Source organism: Sapajus apella, unplaced genomic scaffold (genome assembly GCF_009761245.1).
Source record: "Sapajus apella isolate SASKATOON/1434 unplaced genomic scaffold, GSC_monkey_1.0 scaffold149, whole genome shotgun sequence".
Lineage (NCBI taxonomy): Eukaryota > Metazoa > Chordata > Mammalia > Primates > Cebidae > Sapajus > Sapajus apella.
In genome coordinates this window covers 1,765,921-1,780,720 of record NW_022437089.1, presented here as the reverse complement: position 1 = coordinate 1,780,720, position 14,800 = coordinate 1,765,921, and the positions used below count along the sequence as shown (strand labels likewise).

Genomic DNA, 14,800 nt, shown 5'->3' with positions numbered 1-14,800 from the left:
TCTACGATAAATTTGTAGAAAAGCACAACTTGCCAAAACTAAAAAGATACAAAAAATCAGAATAATCCTACATATTTTAAAGAAATTGAATTCATAGTTTAAAACTTTTCAAAAAGAAAACTCCACACCAACATTGCTAATCTGTTACATTCTATCAAACATTTAAAGAAAAAAAAAACCCCAAACACACAAGCTATTTCAGAAAATGGAGATATGGGAACATTTTCTACTTTGGACTATGCGGCCCACATAACCATGATATCAAAATCTAGCAAAGGTGTTTAAAGAAAAGAAAACTAGGGATGAATCTTAGTTATGACCAAAGATATAGAATTCCTTAAAAAATCAGCCTAGCGAATACACTAAAGAGATAATATATAGTGACTAACGAATGCAAAGCTGGTTTAAGATTCAGAAATCAGTTCATGCAACTTACCACATTAAGGCAAATAATCATATGATTATCTTAATAAATACAGAAGGGGCATTTGATAAAATTCAACATTCACTCATAAAAAAGAGGCTTAGAATACTAGGAATACAAGGGAACTTCCTTAGTATAACAGAGGCAACTACAGAAAAGCTAAACTAAACACCAGAGATAATTGGGAAATTTTGAAAGCATTTTCCTTGACATTTTATTCATAAATTTTACTGGAAGACTGAGCCAGTAAAATAAGCATGAAAGAGAAATAAAAAGGCATAAGTTGGAAAGGGCAAAATTAAATTGACCTTATTTATGGAAGACATGACTGTTCACATAGAAAATCCCAAGGAAATAAAATCTGCAGATAAATCATTAGAATTAATAAGTACATTTATATCCATAAGGCTGCTGGATATAAAGTGAATATACACATATCAATTTTCTATGTAAATAACCGGTACCAATTGGAAAATAGAAATTATAAAAAAATACCAATTATAATAACATAAAACATCAAATTCCCAAGAATAATTTAAATGAAAGATGTGTACAATCTTTTCAGATTTTTCATAGAAAAATACAAAAGAGAGAGAAATTAACATCTAAATAAATGGAAGGATGCATCAAATTGATGAACAGATTCCATTCTATCCCAGTCAAATCTCAGCAGACATAGCAAGTTTTCTTGTGAAAATCAACAAGCCAATTCTAAAATTTATATGGGGTTACAAAGGGCCAAGAACAGCCAAGACAGTCATGAAGAATAACAACAAAGGGGAGAACTTACATTACCACATATTATCAAGACTTATTATAAAGCTACAGCAATTAATAAAGTGTTATGGACACAAGGATAGACACATAGACAAAACAGAATGGAGTAGACTCCAGAAACATAACCATACATGTATGGACAATTGATTTAAGGCAAAGTGTCACGGCAGCAATAAATGGTGCCATGTCGATTGGATACACACATGGGAAAATGGGAAACTCAACTCACTTCCCATATCATATCCTCAAGTTAACACTAAGTAGATTATAGATTTAAGCATGAATAGTGAAATAATAAAGCACCTCTTTCAGACAGGGAAAGATTTCTTAAATAGCATAGGACACTAAAAAGCACTAGATTGAAAAGATAAAAAGGTAACTTGGACTATTATATTAAATAAACAACTTAGGCTCATCAAATGATACCATTAAGCTAGTGAAAACCAAGTCAGAGAGACAGAGCAGATACTTGGAATAGGTATAGCTGACAAAGAGTTTGTATCCAGAACATACTGGAATTCTTTTGAAGTACTAAGAAAGTTAAAATGAATGTGACTTATACGTAAAAGGATATCCCAAAGGCCGATAAACATTTGAAAACGTGTTCAACCTAATTAGTCACTGGGGAAATGGAAAGTAAAAACACAATGAGATACTACTGCACACTCACCAGAACTGCAAAAAATGAAAAAGTCAGAAAATACTAATTGTCAGTAAAGCTGTTAAGCCATGAAAACCTTTATACACTGTTGGCAAGGATGTGAATTTGCATGGTAACTTGGAAACTATTTACTAGTGATAACCCAGCAATTCCACTTCGATATACATACTGAAAAGATATGTGTTCACATGTGCAACAGGAGGCACATGTACGGATTATTTTCATAGCAGCTTTATTCATAAGAGTCCCAAACTGGAAACAGCCCAAAAGCCTAACAATAGAATATATAAGTAAATTGTGGTAAATTCCAACAATGAAATATTACACAGCAGTAAAAAAAGAACTACCTACTGATATGCAACATAACAGACATTATGTTGAGTGAAAGAAGCCATGCACAAAGTTGTACTTACCGTATTTTCCTGTTTATATAAAATTCAAAAACAGACAAAATTAATCTGTATTGTTAGATATTAGGATAATGGTTACCTTTGGGGAAAAAAGGAGGGGATAACAATTGAGAGGAGCCACAAAGGAGGCTTCTAGAGAGCTGGTAAGATTCTATTTCTTGATATATAGTACAGCTTCACAGGCATGTTCACTTTGTAAAAATTCATGGAGCTGATCTGGGTTGTGGTTGCATAAGTGTCTTCATTTTGTGAAAACTGATTGAGCTGGACATTTATAATCTGTCCACTTTTCTGTGTTACACTTCAATTGAAAAGCTAATACCAGCCAAACAAACAAAGTTTATGACAAAGAAACTCTAGAGTATGCTAGAGCTCACAGGTCAGAATGTATATCTTAAAATACTAGTTTTGAAATCTACAGCTAAAGAAACATTAAACAAATATTTACTCAATACCACGGGAACAGTAATAAAAAGGCAAACCTTCTTTCAAGGATCTTACAATGTTAGTAGAAAAACAAAATATTAAAATATCATGTTGTATGTATTACAAAAAGGAAGTCTAAGATTTTATTAAGTTTCCAGGAGGAATGCTTAACTGGATGGTATCAGGAGTTCAGAATTATCAGAGAAGGATTCCTAAGTTTAATCTTCGTCTTCAAAAATGACTAGACATTGGCCACGTGGTGTAGGAAAAAGGAAACTGTAGGCAGAGTGAGCATATGACACAGAGAGAACACGGCTGGAGAAATAAGCAAACCATGAAGGGCTTCAGGTTTGGGACTTTATTCTGAGGGCATTAGGGAGCAGGATCATTTTAGAATAGCTACACCATGATACCAAATTGAAAGGAAGCAAAATACGTGCATACTACAATTAAAGAACTTTAAAAAAATGAAAATACTACTTAGTGTCTATGGGATATACTTAAAGTGAAGATCAGTGGAAAATTCATAGCCTTAAGCACTTATATCAGTAATAATGAAAGAAAAAAATATATACTCATTAAATTCCAAACTCCAAATGCTAAGATAAAGCAGAAGAAAATGACCAGAATGAAGTATAAGGAAAGAAATAATGAAGAAAAAGAAAAAGTAGTAAGGTTGGGAATAGAAAAAAATAACTAAATAAAAATCAGTGTTTCAGGGAAAAATAACAAAATTGACACACCACTGACTAACATAACCAAGGGAAAAAAGAAAAAGCACAAATATACAAAATATGAAATGACAAGAGGGAGATAACTATTGAAATACAAGACATTTAAAATATGACAGGCTATCTGGAAGAGAGATCTCAGTGTAATAAATTTGAAAAACACACAAAATGAATAATTTCTTAGAAAACTATACTTTACCAAAATTGGCCCCATTACAGAAAGAAAGCATAAACAGATAAATTCTCAGAGCAGAAATAGAGAAACTTATCAAGAAACTATCCCACACAAAAAAGCCTAGTTGATTTTACAGGGGACTTGTCAAAGAACTGATTGTCTCACTGCTGCATACATTCTGTCACAGCCTAGAAAATGAAAGAAAACTCCAAACGATTCTTCTGAAGCAAGTGTAATATACATACTTAAACCTGATAAAGACAGTACAAAAAAAGAATATTTCTTATAGCACATATGATTATTGATGAAAATGTACTAAATAAAATATTAGCAAAAATAATCCCATATCACATTAAGATACATCAAAATCTAGTAGGACTTTTTTGAGGAACACACGGTTGGTTCAAGAAATCTGTAAATATAATATACCATATTAGTAGGACTAAGGAAAATCATAATTGCCTTCACAGATACTGAAAAACTTAGCAAAACCTAATACCTATTCCTGATGAAAACATAATAAAACGGGAAAAGTGGGAATTTATGGATACTTTCTTATTATGAAAAGGATATATACTTTATTCCTGAATACAGAATCTTTCTTAATGAAGAAATGCTACAGGAATTTCCATGAGGATCACAAACAAAGCAAGAATATCTACTATTTCCACTACAATATAATATTCTAAAGAAGATATTAGGTAGTACTGTTATATTTAAGAAATCAATTAGAGGTTTAGGAATTGGAAAATAAGTAAAACTATTTACAGATGGGATGTGATACTTATCTGGAAAGCTCTAGAGAAATATAGGTATAATTAACTCAAAGAATAAAAGAATTCAGGAAGGTAAAAATTTACATACAGAAATAATAGCTTTCAAATATACAAGCAAAAAACAGAGAATGTAGTAGAAAAAAAAAACCATTCACAAAAGCAGAAAGAAGATAAATGCTTAAGAATAAATTTCAGCAACACATATGCAAAACCTATATGAGAAAAACACTTCTGAGAGACACCAAAGTAGACTACAGCAAATGGAAAGACAGCCAGTGCTCTTGGATGGGATGATGCAACATCACAGATTTATAAATTTAACACAGTCTCAATAGAAATATCAAAAAGTTTTTATCTGGAGCTAGACAAGCTGATAGTAAGGTTCACATGAAAAACTAAATATGTAAGAATAGTCAGGGTCTCAGATGGGCACGATGGCTCATGCCTGTAATCCCAGCACTTTGGGAGGCCAAGATGGGCAGATCACCCGAGGTAGGGAGTTTGAGACCAGTTTGGGCAACATGGTGAAACTCTGTCTCCACTCAAAATACAAAAATTAGCCAGAAGTGGTGGTGCGTGCCTGTAATCCCAGCTACTCGGGAGGCAGAGGCTGCTATGAGCTAAGATTGTACCACTGCACTCCAGCCTGGGTGACTGAGCAAGACTCCGTCTAAAAAAAAAAAAAAAAAAAAAAAAAAAGTCAGGGAAACACTGCTGAAACGCTGAAAAAGAAACGCTACGATGGAGGCTAGCCCTACAGATAATAAAACACACAATAAAGCCGCTATAATTAATGTGATGGTAATTAAATGGACAGATAGAACAGAAAGTTAAGAAATAGATCCAAGTGAATAGGGAGCTTTCGTGTATGGTAAAAGGTGGCATGTAAAATTGCTGACGTGAAGATAACCTTTTTTTTTTGAGACGGAGTCTTGCTCTGTTGCCCAGGCCGGAGCGCAGTGGTGCAATCCTGGCTCACTGCAACCTCTGCCTCCCAGGTTCAAGCAATTCTACTGTCTCAGCCTCCCAAGTAGCAGGGATTATAGGCAACCACCACCATGCCCAGCTAATTTTTGTATTTTTAGTAGAGACGGGGTTTCACCAACTTGGCCAGGCTGGTCTCAAATTCGTGACCTCAAGTGATCCACCTGCCTCAGCCTACCAAAGTGCTAGGATTACAGACATGAGCCACTGCGCCTGGCCTAACAGAAACTTTTTAATCAGTATTTTTGGAACAGGTGGATTGCCATTTAGAAAGAGATAAAATTAGATTCATATCTTAGTCTATACAAAATAAACTCTATATAGGTCTGACTTTCGGAACCATGTTGATATTTCATATACTCTAAAGGGGAAAAAAGTATGGGTTTTAAAAAATCCTAAAATGGAAAACAAACAAGAAAAACCTGTTTTTCTTTTTTTTATTATTGCACTTTACATTCTGGGGTACATGTGCAGATCTTGCAGGATTGTTGCATAGGTACACACATGCCATGGTGGTTTACTGTCTCCATCCCCCCGTCACCTACATCAGGCATTTCTCCCAATGTTATCCATCCCCAACCTCACCACTCCCTGCTGTCCCTCCCCTAGCCCCCACTCCCCAACAGACCCCAGTGTGTGATGTTCCCTTCCCTGTGCCCATGTGTTCTTATTGTTCAACACCCGCCTATGAGTGAGAACATGCGGTGTTTGGTTTTCTGTTCTTGTGTCTGTTTGCTGAGAATGATGGTTTCCAGATTCATCCATGTCCCTACAAAGTGCATGAACTCATCTTTTTTATGGCTGCATAATATTCCATGGTGTATATGTGCCACATTTTCTTCGTCCAGTCTACCATTGATGGGCATTTGGGTTGGTTCCAGGTCTTTGCTACTGTAAACAGTGCCACAATGAATTTATGTGTGCATGTGTCTTTATAATTGAACCACTTATAATCCTTTGGGTATATACCCAGTAATGGGATTGCTGGGTCAAATGGAATTTCTATTTCTAGATCCTTGAGGTATCACCACACTGTCTTCCACAATGGTTGAACTAGTTTCCACTCCCACCAACAGTGTAAAAGTGTTCCTATTTCTCCACATCCTCTCCAGCATCTGTTGTCTCCAGATTTTTTAATGATCGCCATTCTAACTGGCGTGAGATGGTATCTCAATGTGGTTTTGGTTTGCATTTCTCTAATGACCAGTGATGATAAGCATTTTTTCATATGTTTGTTTGCCTCATAAATGTCTTCTTTTGAAAAGTGTCTGCTCATATCCTTCACCCACTTTTGAAGGAGTTTGTTTGTTTTTTTCTTGTAAATCTGCTTTAGTTCTTGTAGATTCTGGATATTTAGCCCTTTGTCAGATGGGTAGATTGCAAAAATTTTCAAATGAATCATATAACCCCACTGAAGTGGTCAGAGGGGAAAAAGACTGAATCCAAGTAGCTATTTTGAGTATATACTCTTAGGCATATGTCCAAATTCATCAAAATGTATACATTAAATATGTGCAATTCTGCATGTTAATTACACCTCAATAAAGCTTAATAAAAAGAACTGTCAACAAATATTGATTTCTAGTTAGTAGGTTTTTCTTTCACAGTGATATAGATTAGCAATCCTGAAACTACTTTCTGTATATTCTAGGGCTGAGTAACAAGTAAACATTGTGGCTAGCAGAAGCAAGGCATCTTTCTTTTTAAGGAAAATGTTGCAAATATGGAAAAGGAGAATGCTAGAATGAACCAAAATAGAATTGGAATTATCAAGTTGAACTCAGAGGTAAACTGGAGAAAGTTTCCAAGCTGAAGCACAGGGAGGAGAACCAACCCCCAGGTAGAGTTTGGCAGATGCCAAGTTGAGGAAATGGAGCTGAGGCTCTGGGAAGGCTAATACAGCTTGTGTTTGCAAGGTAAAGTACTATGGAGGAAAGAACTGCATAGGAAGAGAACTCTAGAGATCTTAAAATGATACCAGATATAAACAAAGAAACTAAGAGCATTAGAAATGGTTAACCATATAGTTAAATACAAAGACTTTTCTTATTTAAATTTCTTGAAAAGATAATAAACTATTTAAAGTAAAGCTTATGACATACATACAAGTAAAATGTGTGATCACAGTGACACAAAGACCAGGAGGGGAGAAATGAAAGTATGATGTTGCAAGATTCTTATATTATGTGTGAACTAGTAAAATATCATTTGAAGACCGACTGTGACATGCAACAAATGCTATAAACTAGTGGTATATCAAAAAATGACACAGGTAATTTTTCCCTGCAGCAAACATTTGGCTAAGTCTGGAGACGTTTCTGATTATGACAATTGGCTATTGGCACCTAGTAGTTGGAGGTCAGGGATACTGCTAAACATTCAACAATGCACAGAATGGCACCCCCCATCCCCACCTACACACACAACTATGTGACCCAAAATGTCAATAGTGACAATGTTGACAGACCCTGTGAAAAACCCTAAAGCAATCACCAAAATAACAAAAGACTACAGCTAATTAGTCTATAAAGGAGATAAACGTTTGACAAAACACAACATCTATTTTTATTGAAAACATATTCTTACCAATCTAGGAATAGAAGAAACTTCCTCAAACTGATTAAGGGAATCTATGAAAAATCTTCAGGTAACATCATACTTAACGATGAAAGAGTAAATAACTTCTCCAAAGATTAGGAACAAAGTTACCATGACCACTCTTACCAGCTGTATTCAACAGTTTATTAGAGGTTCTAACAATGAAATAACACAAGAAAAATAAACAGAAGGCATCCACATTGGAAAGAAAGAAGTGAAACTACCTTTATTCACAGATGACATAATCACCTGTAGATAATCCAATGGGCCCTTCAAAAAAGCTGTTAAGATTAATTGAATTTAGCAAGGTTGTAGGATATAAACTCAATATACAAAAATGAATTATATTTTTATATAGTATCAGTAAACAATAGGAAATTGAAATTAATACAATCATATTTACAATAACATAAATACATGAAATATAAAGGGATAAATATGACAAAAGATATGGAAGATCTGTATATTGAAAACTAAAAACCATTACTGAGATAATTAAAGATCTAAATAAATAGAGAGATATACCATGTCCATACTTTGGAAGACTCAATATTATTAATATGTTAGTTCTCCCCAAAATGAATCTATAGATTCAACATAATCCCAATTAAAATCCTAGCAGGCAGTATTGGGAAACAGTCTATCAGTTTCTTAAAAAAATCAAACACGGCCGGGCGCGGTGGCTCACGCCTGTAATCCCAGCACTTTGGGAGGCCGAGGCGGGTGGATCACGAGGTCAAGAGATCAAGACCATCCTGGTCAACATGGTGAAACCCCCTCTCTACTAAAACTACAAAAAAATTAGCTGGGCATGGTGGCGCGTGCCTGTAATCCCAGCTACTCAGGAGGCTGAGGCAGGAGAATTGCCTGAACCCAGGAGGCGGAGGTTGCGGTGAGCCGAGATCGCGCCATTGCACTCCAGCCTGGGTAACAAGAGCGAAACTCCGTCTCAAAAAAAAAAAAAAAAAAAAAATCAAACACATGTCTACTGTTATGTTCAGCCAGTGCCATCCCAGGTATTTCCCCAAGGAAAGAAAAGGCATATATCCATACCAAAACCAATATGCAAATGTTCTAAGCACTTTTATTTGTAATAGACAAAAACTATAAATAACTCAAATATCCATCAACAGGTGAATGGATAAACATATTGTGGTAATATGTATACAATTTAATATTATTCTGTAATAAAAGGGGCAAACTATTGATACATGCTACAACATGGCTGAATCTCAGAATAATTATGGTGTATGAAAGGAGACAGACAAAAAGTACATACTCTATGATTCCATATGCAAAAATTTCTAGAAAATGAAGACCAATCTCTAGTAAGAGTAGACCAGGGTTTTCTGTAGTTGGAGAAGTGATAGGGTGTGATGGAAGGGAAGAATTACAAAGAGGCACAAGGCAATGTTTGAAGGTGACAGAAATTTTCACCATCTGGATTATAGCAGTGGTTTCACAGGTGTATAAATATCAAAACTTATTGACAAATTGTATATTTTAAACATGTGCAATTTATCATGTCAATTGTACCTCAATAAAGCTATCTTAAAAAAAAAAAAAAAAAGGAACTAAGGCTCCTTGGAGAAATAATGAATCCAGGCTGGGTAGAGGAAAAAATGAGACAAACCTGGAACATATACTTGTGCTAGAAAATCAGGTAGTACTCAAAGAAAGATGGGAGTAGGTCAAAAGAACTTCCACTAGCCAATTCTGAAACGATGGGTGCCTCAAAATAACTAATGATAGTAATGGATTAAAACCCATTGAATAAAATAAGAATCCAGGTGTTCACATTAGTATAAATAAATAAGTGAACAAATAATCAGAAGGGAAAACTCTTTATTAAAGTAGAACACCAACTAGTAAATGTTGAAGGAATGATGGAATTAGAACACTGCCATGTGACAAACATCTTAGTAATAAGTAATTTAGGAAATACGAATTGATGAACGCTAAAACTCCCTACAAGATAACAGTCATTCCATCGTAACTGTGGGGGATTGGTTCCAGGACCTCCCACAGACACCAAATGATGTTCAAGTCCCTGATATAAAAGGGTGCAGTATTTGCATGTAACCTCATCCTCCTGTATACTTTAAATTCTCTCTAGATTACTTAGCATCTCTAGATTATTTACAATACCTCATACAGGCTGGGTGCACTGGCTCATGCCTGTAGTCCCAGCACTTTGGGAGGCTGAGATGGGTAGATCACTTCAGCCCAGGAGTTTGAGACCAGCCTGGACAACGTGGTAAAACCCCACCCCTACAAAAAAATACACACACAAAAAAAAATAGCCAGGTATGGTGGCACATGCCTGTAGTCCCAGCTACTTGGGAGGTTGACAAGGGAGGATTACTTGAGCCCTGGAGGTCAAGGCTGCTGTAAGCCATGATCACACCACTGCACTCTAGCCTGGGTGACAAAGTAAGACCCTGTCTCAAAAAAAATTATTATTATAGTGTATTGTGTAGGGAATAATGACTAAAAAAAAGTCTCTACATGATCAGCATTTATGCAGCTTTTTTCCCAAATATTTTTATTCCAGGGTTGGTTGAATCAATGGACACAGAATCCATGAATATGGAAGGCCAACTGTTTATTAATATCAAAGAGAATAATTAACTTTACAGTGGAAAAGCCTATCAGGCACTACCTTAAGCACATGGTCAAAGTTAAAATCACCAGTAATGGAACAAATTGACATCATGTGCCTCCTTATACAAATCATCAAAAGAACCAACATAACTTCAGTGGCGTTCTTGCCAAAAGTACATAATCTACATCTAATCATGATAAAACACGAAGAAATGCAAAATGAAGGGCATTTTCCAAAATAACTGGCCTTTAATAGTCTTCAAAACTGTTTAGGTCACAAAAGACACAGGAGCTGTTTGAAATCATAGGAGACTAAATAGCCAAGACAATCACATGCAATATGTGAACCCGGAATAAAGGTTTTTTTCTTCTGTTATAAGGATGTAATTAGAAAAATTGGTGATAACATTTGAATACTATCTATGGATTAGATAATAATGCTGTATGGATTTTAATTTCCTGATACAATTATATTCTGGTTATTTAAGAAATGCCTAAGGAAATGCCTACTGAAGAGGCATCATGTGTGCAACTTACTCTCAAATGGTACAGGAAAAAAAATCCATACTATAAACAGAAAAAATGACAATAGAAATGCGAAAAAACACTGACATTTGGGAAATCTGGGTGAGGCATATACAGGAATCCTTAATACTATTCTTACAACTTTACTGTAAATCTAATATTATTTCAAAACAGAATATTTAATAAAATAATAACTTTAAAAATTGATTTAGTAAGGACAATTCCTACATCAGAAAAATCACAACAGAAAACTCAATCAGTGCCAGTGACAGGAAAAGGAAAAAATTTAAAAGCATAGCAAACAGAAACCAAAAAAGATAATGGCAGGAATATTGCCACATATATCAGCAATGGTAATAAAATGAATGTATGACGTTCCCCTATTAAGAGACGAATGTTCTAATTGTTTAAAACCAAAACACTCAAGATCTTGCTATATTTTATAAGAGGCATGCCTAAAAAAAATAACTGAGGAAGGTCAAAAATAAAAGAATGGAACAAGTTTTAACAGGCAAACAAATGCTAACAAGAACTATAATACACAACAGGCAGCGGCAGATTGCCGGCTGCCTGTTCCAAATGTGCATTCTCACCTTTCTCCTTGATAACAGAATGTCCATGTTTAGCAAAGACAGAGCTACGTGAAGAAAAAGACTAGATTTCCTAGTCTCCTTGGTAGCTTAGGTATGGCCACTTGACTGAGTTCTGCCAGTGAGATAGAAGTGGAATTGCTTTCTGGGACTTCTGGGAAGGTCATTTATTGGAAGTCAGTTGAGCTGGGGGACAGGCCCCTTTATGCCTTCCTACCTTTCCTCTTCCTTCTGGCCCTCAATGGAGATGTGCTTGCTGGAGCTCCAGAAGTCTCGTGGACCATGAAGGGACCTTAGGATGGAAACCATATACCAAGATGGTGAAGCAGAAGAGAGGAGCCTGGGTCCCTGAAGACACTGCAGAGCCCAGAGATCAATCTTCAGACTTCTTTTACTCCCCACAAAAAATGTTTCTTGTTTAAACTAATTTTATTTCTAATTTAAATTTTTTTCTAATATATGCTGCTGAATCTAATCCTGACCAGAACAATAATATTCTTAGAAAGAATTCAAGGCATAAATAAAAAATAAATAGGATAAAGAGGACTATTTCATACTGTATGAAGGAAAAACAGCAGAGAAGTTTAATAGTTATGACCTGTCAACACTCTGCACTTAAAAAAAAAACAGCTTCAAAGGACACTAAAATATGAAAGTGGACAAATTTAGTTGTGATAAGAAGTTTATACACATCTCTCTCAGATATTGATAATCAAAACCACAATGAAGGATATAAGGATCGGTATAACACATCTTAAGCTTATTCTAACAGGGATATAAGGAACCTGTATCCAAGAGAAAATATGCATATTTCCAACCCAAATGAAAAAGCTGTGAAAATTGACTACGATTTAAGTCAGGGATCAGCAAATTCTTGAAGTAAAGACCAGATAGTAAATATTTTAAGCTGTGTGGGCCACAGGGTCTCTATTACAACACTCAGCTCTACAATCATAGCTGGAAAGGAGTCATAGACGATATGTAAATAAATGGATGTAGCTATGCTCCAATAAAACTTGATTTACAAATATAGGCCCCAGGCCAACCTGGCCTACAGGCTATAGTTTGTGGACCCCTGTTCTAGGTAACAAAGGAAATATTTTAAAAATCCATAAGGCTGATATTACACAGGCCACAATCAGTTACCATAATGTAGTGTTAAAAATTAACATACTAGTCCCTCCCTCAAATCTAAACAACAGGAAATTTCAAAATTTTAATTTTTAAATGCACTTCTAAATAACGCTTGGGTTGAAGAGAAATAAAAATGGAAAGTACAAATGATTTATAAGTAAACAAACAAAAAACATCGGAACTACTGTACTATATATACATCAAAACCTGTGGGGTCAAACTGAAGAGGAAAATGTATGACCTCAAATGTGTTTATTAGAAAGCCAGCAAGATGGAAAATAAACCTGGTTTTCGTTTCCCCACCCCAGCAACTACCTATTTACTCTCAAGAATTTAGAACAATACAACAATAAAACACAAATAGAAGAAATTAATAAAGAGAGAAATGCAGAAATTTTTTTTAAAAGGCTAAGAAACTGAGTTGTAAATAATGCTGCTAGTAACATGGTTGTACAACTATCTCTTTGAGACCCTGCTTTCAATTCATTTGGGTATATACCAAAAAGTGGAACTGCTGAAGCATGTGGTAATTATATTCTTGATTTCTTGAGAAACTACCATACCATTTTCCACAGTGGCTGTACCATTTTACATTTCTATCAACAGGGTACAAGGGTTCCAATTTCTACACGTCTTTGCCAACACTTGTTATTTTCTGTTTTTTTAATAGTAGCCACATTAATGGGTGTGAGGTGATATCTCATTTTAGTTTTGATTTGCATTTCCCTAATGGTTAATGATTTTTACATATTTTCATGTGTTTATTAGCCATTTGTATATCATCACTGGAGGAATGGCAGTTCTTTTGCCCATTTTTTCCCTAGCTTTATTGAGGTATAATATACAGATAATATATTTAAGGTGTACAGCTTTATATTTTGACACACACATATGCTGTGATTACTACAATTAAACACATTAATCACCACATGAATTTACCATTTTGTGTATGTAGTGAGAAAATTTAAAATCTACTCTCTTACCAAATTTAAAGTATACAATATTGTACTATACAGTAATACAAATAATTCAAGTACACTGTATTGTTAAGTATAGTTACCATGCTGTAAATTAAATCCAGAATATATTCATTTTATAAGTGAAAGTTTGTACCCTTTGACCAAAATTCCATTTCCTCAGCCCAGCAACTACCTATTTACTCTATGAGTTTTATTTCTTTAGATTCCACATATAAGTGAGATCATACAGTATCTGTCTTTCCATGTCTGGCTTATTTCACTTTGTATAATGCTCTGTAGGTCCATACATGTTGTTGCAAATGGCAAGATATCATTTTTTAATGCTGAATAATATTCCACTGTGCATCTATCTATCTGTCTGTCTATCTATCTATCACATTTTCTTCATCCAGTCATCCATCAATGGACATTTAAGTTGTTTCTACATCTTGCTATTGTGAATGATAGTGCAATGAACATGGGAATTCACCATCTTTTTGAGATACTGATTTCAATTTTATTGGATATATTCCTGGAAATGGATTGCTAAATCATATTGTACTTCCATTTTTTGGTTTTTGAGGAATCTCCATACTGTTTTCTATCTTTAACTTTTTGGTAATAGCCATCCTAACAGGTATGATATGATAACTTATTATGGTTTTGATTTGCATGTCTCAGATTAGTGATGTTGAGTACCTTTACATGTACTTGTTGGTCATTTGTATGTCTTCTTTGGAAAAATGTCTATTCAGGATCTTTGCCCATTTATAAATCATATTATTTGCGTTTTTTTGTTTTTTTTGTTATTGACCTGTATGAGTTCCTTATACATTTTGGATATCAGCCCCATTATCAAATATGTGGGTTGCAAATATTTTCTCCCATTCTGTAGGTTGCCATCTCATTTTGTTCAGTTTCCTTTGCTGTACAGACTTTATATATATAAATATAAATATATATATATATATATATATACATTTTATTGCTCTATACTCTGGGGGGTACATGTGCAGAACATGCAGG

The 14,800-nt window shown here is 34.8% G+C and overlaps 1 protein-coding gene across 2 annotated transcripts in view; it reads right to left on the bottom strand.

The window, feature by feature from the left end:
* The window catches only part of BRCC3 (BRCA1/BRCA2-containing complex subunit 3), a 68,734-nt gene that overhangs the window by 13,555 nt on the left and 40,379 nt on the right, over positions 1-14,800 (bottom strand). Inside the window, exon 8 of one of the 2 annotated variants that reach the window (XM_032265175.1) lies at positions 11,899-11,973. The exons of the other annotated variant lie outside the window; for it this stretch is intronic. Coding sequence (XP_032121066.1) covers positions 11,899-11,973 — 75 coding nt within the window. The remainder of the gene's footprint in view (positions 1-11,898; positions 11,974-14,800) is intronic. 2 annotated transcript variants of the gene reach the window in all.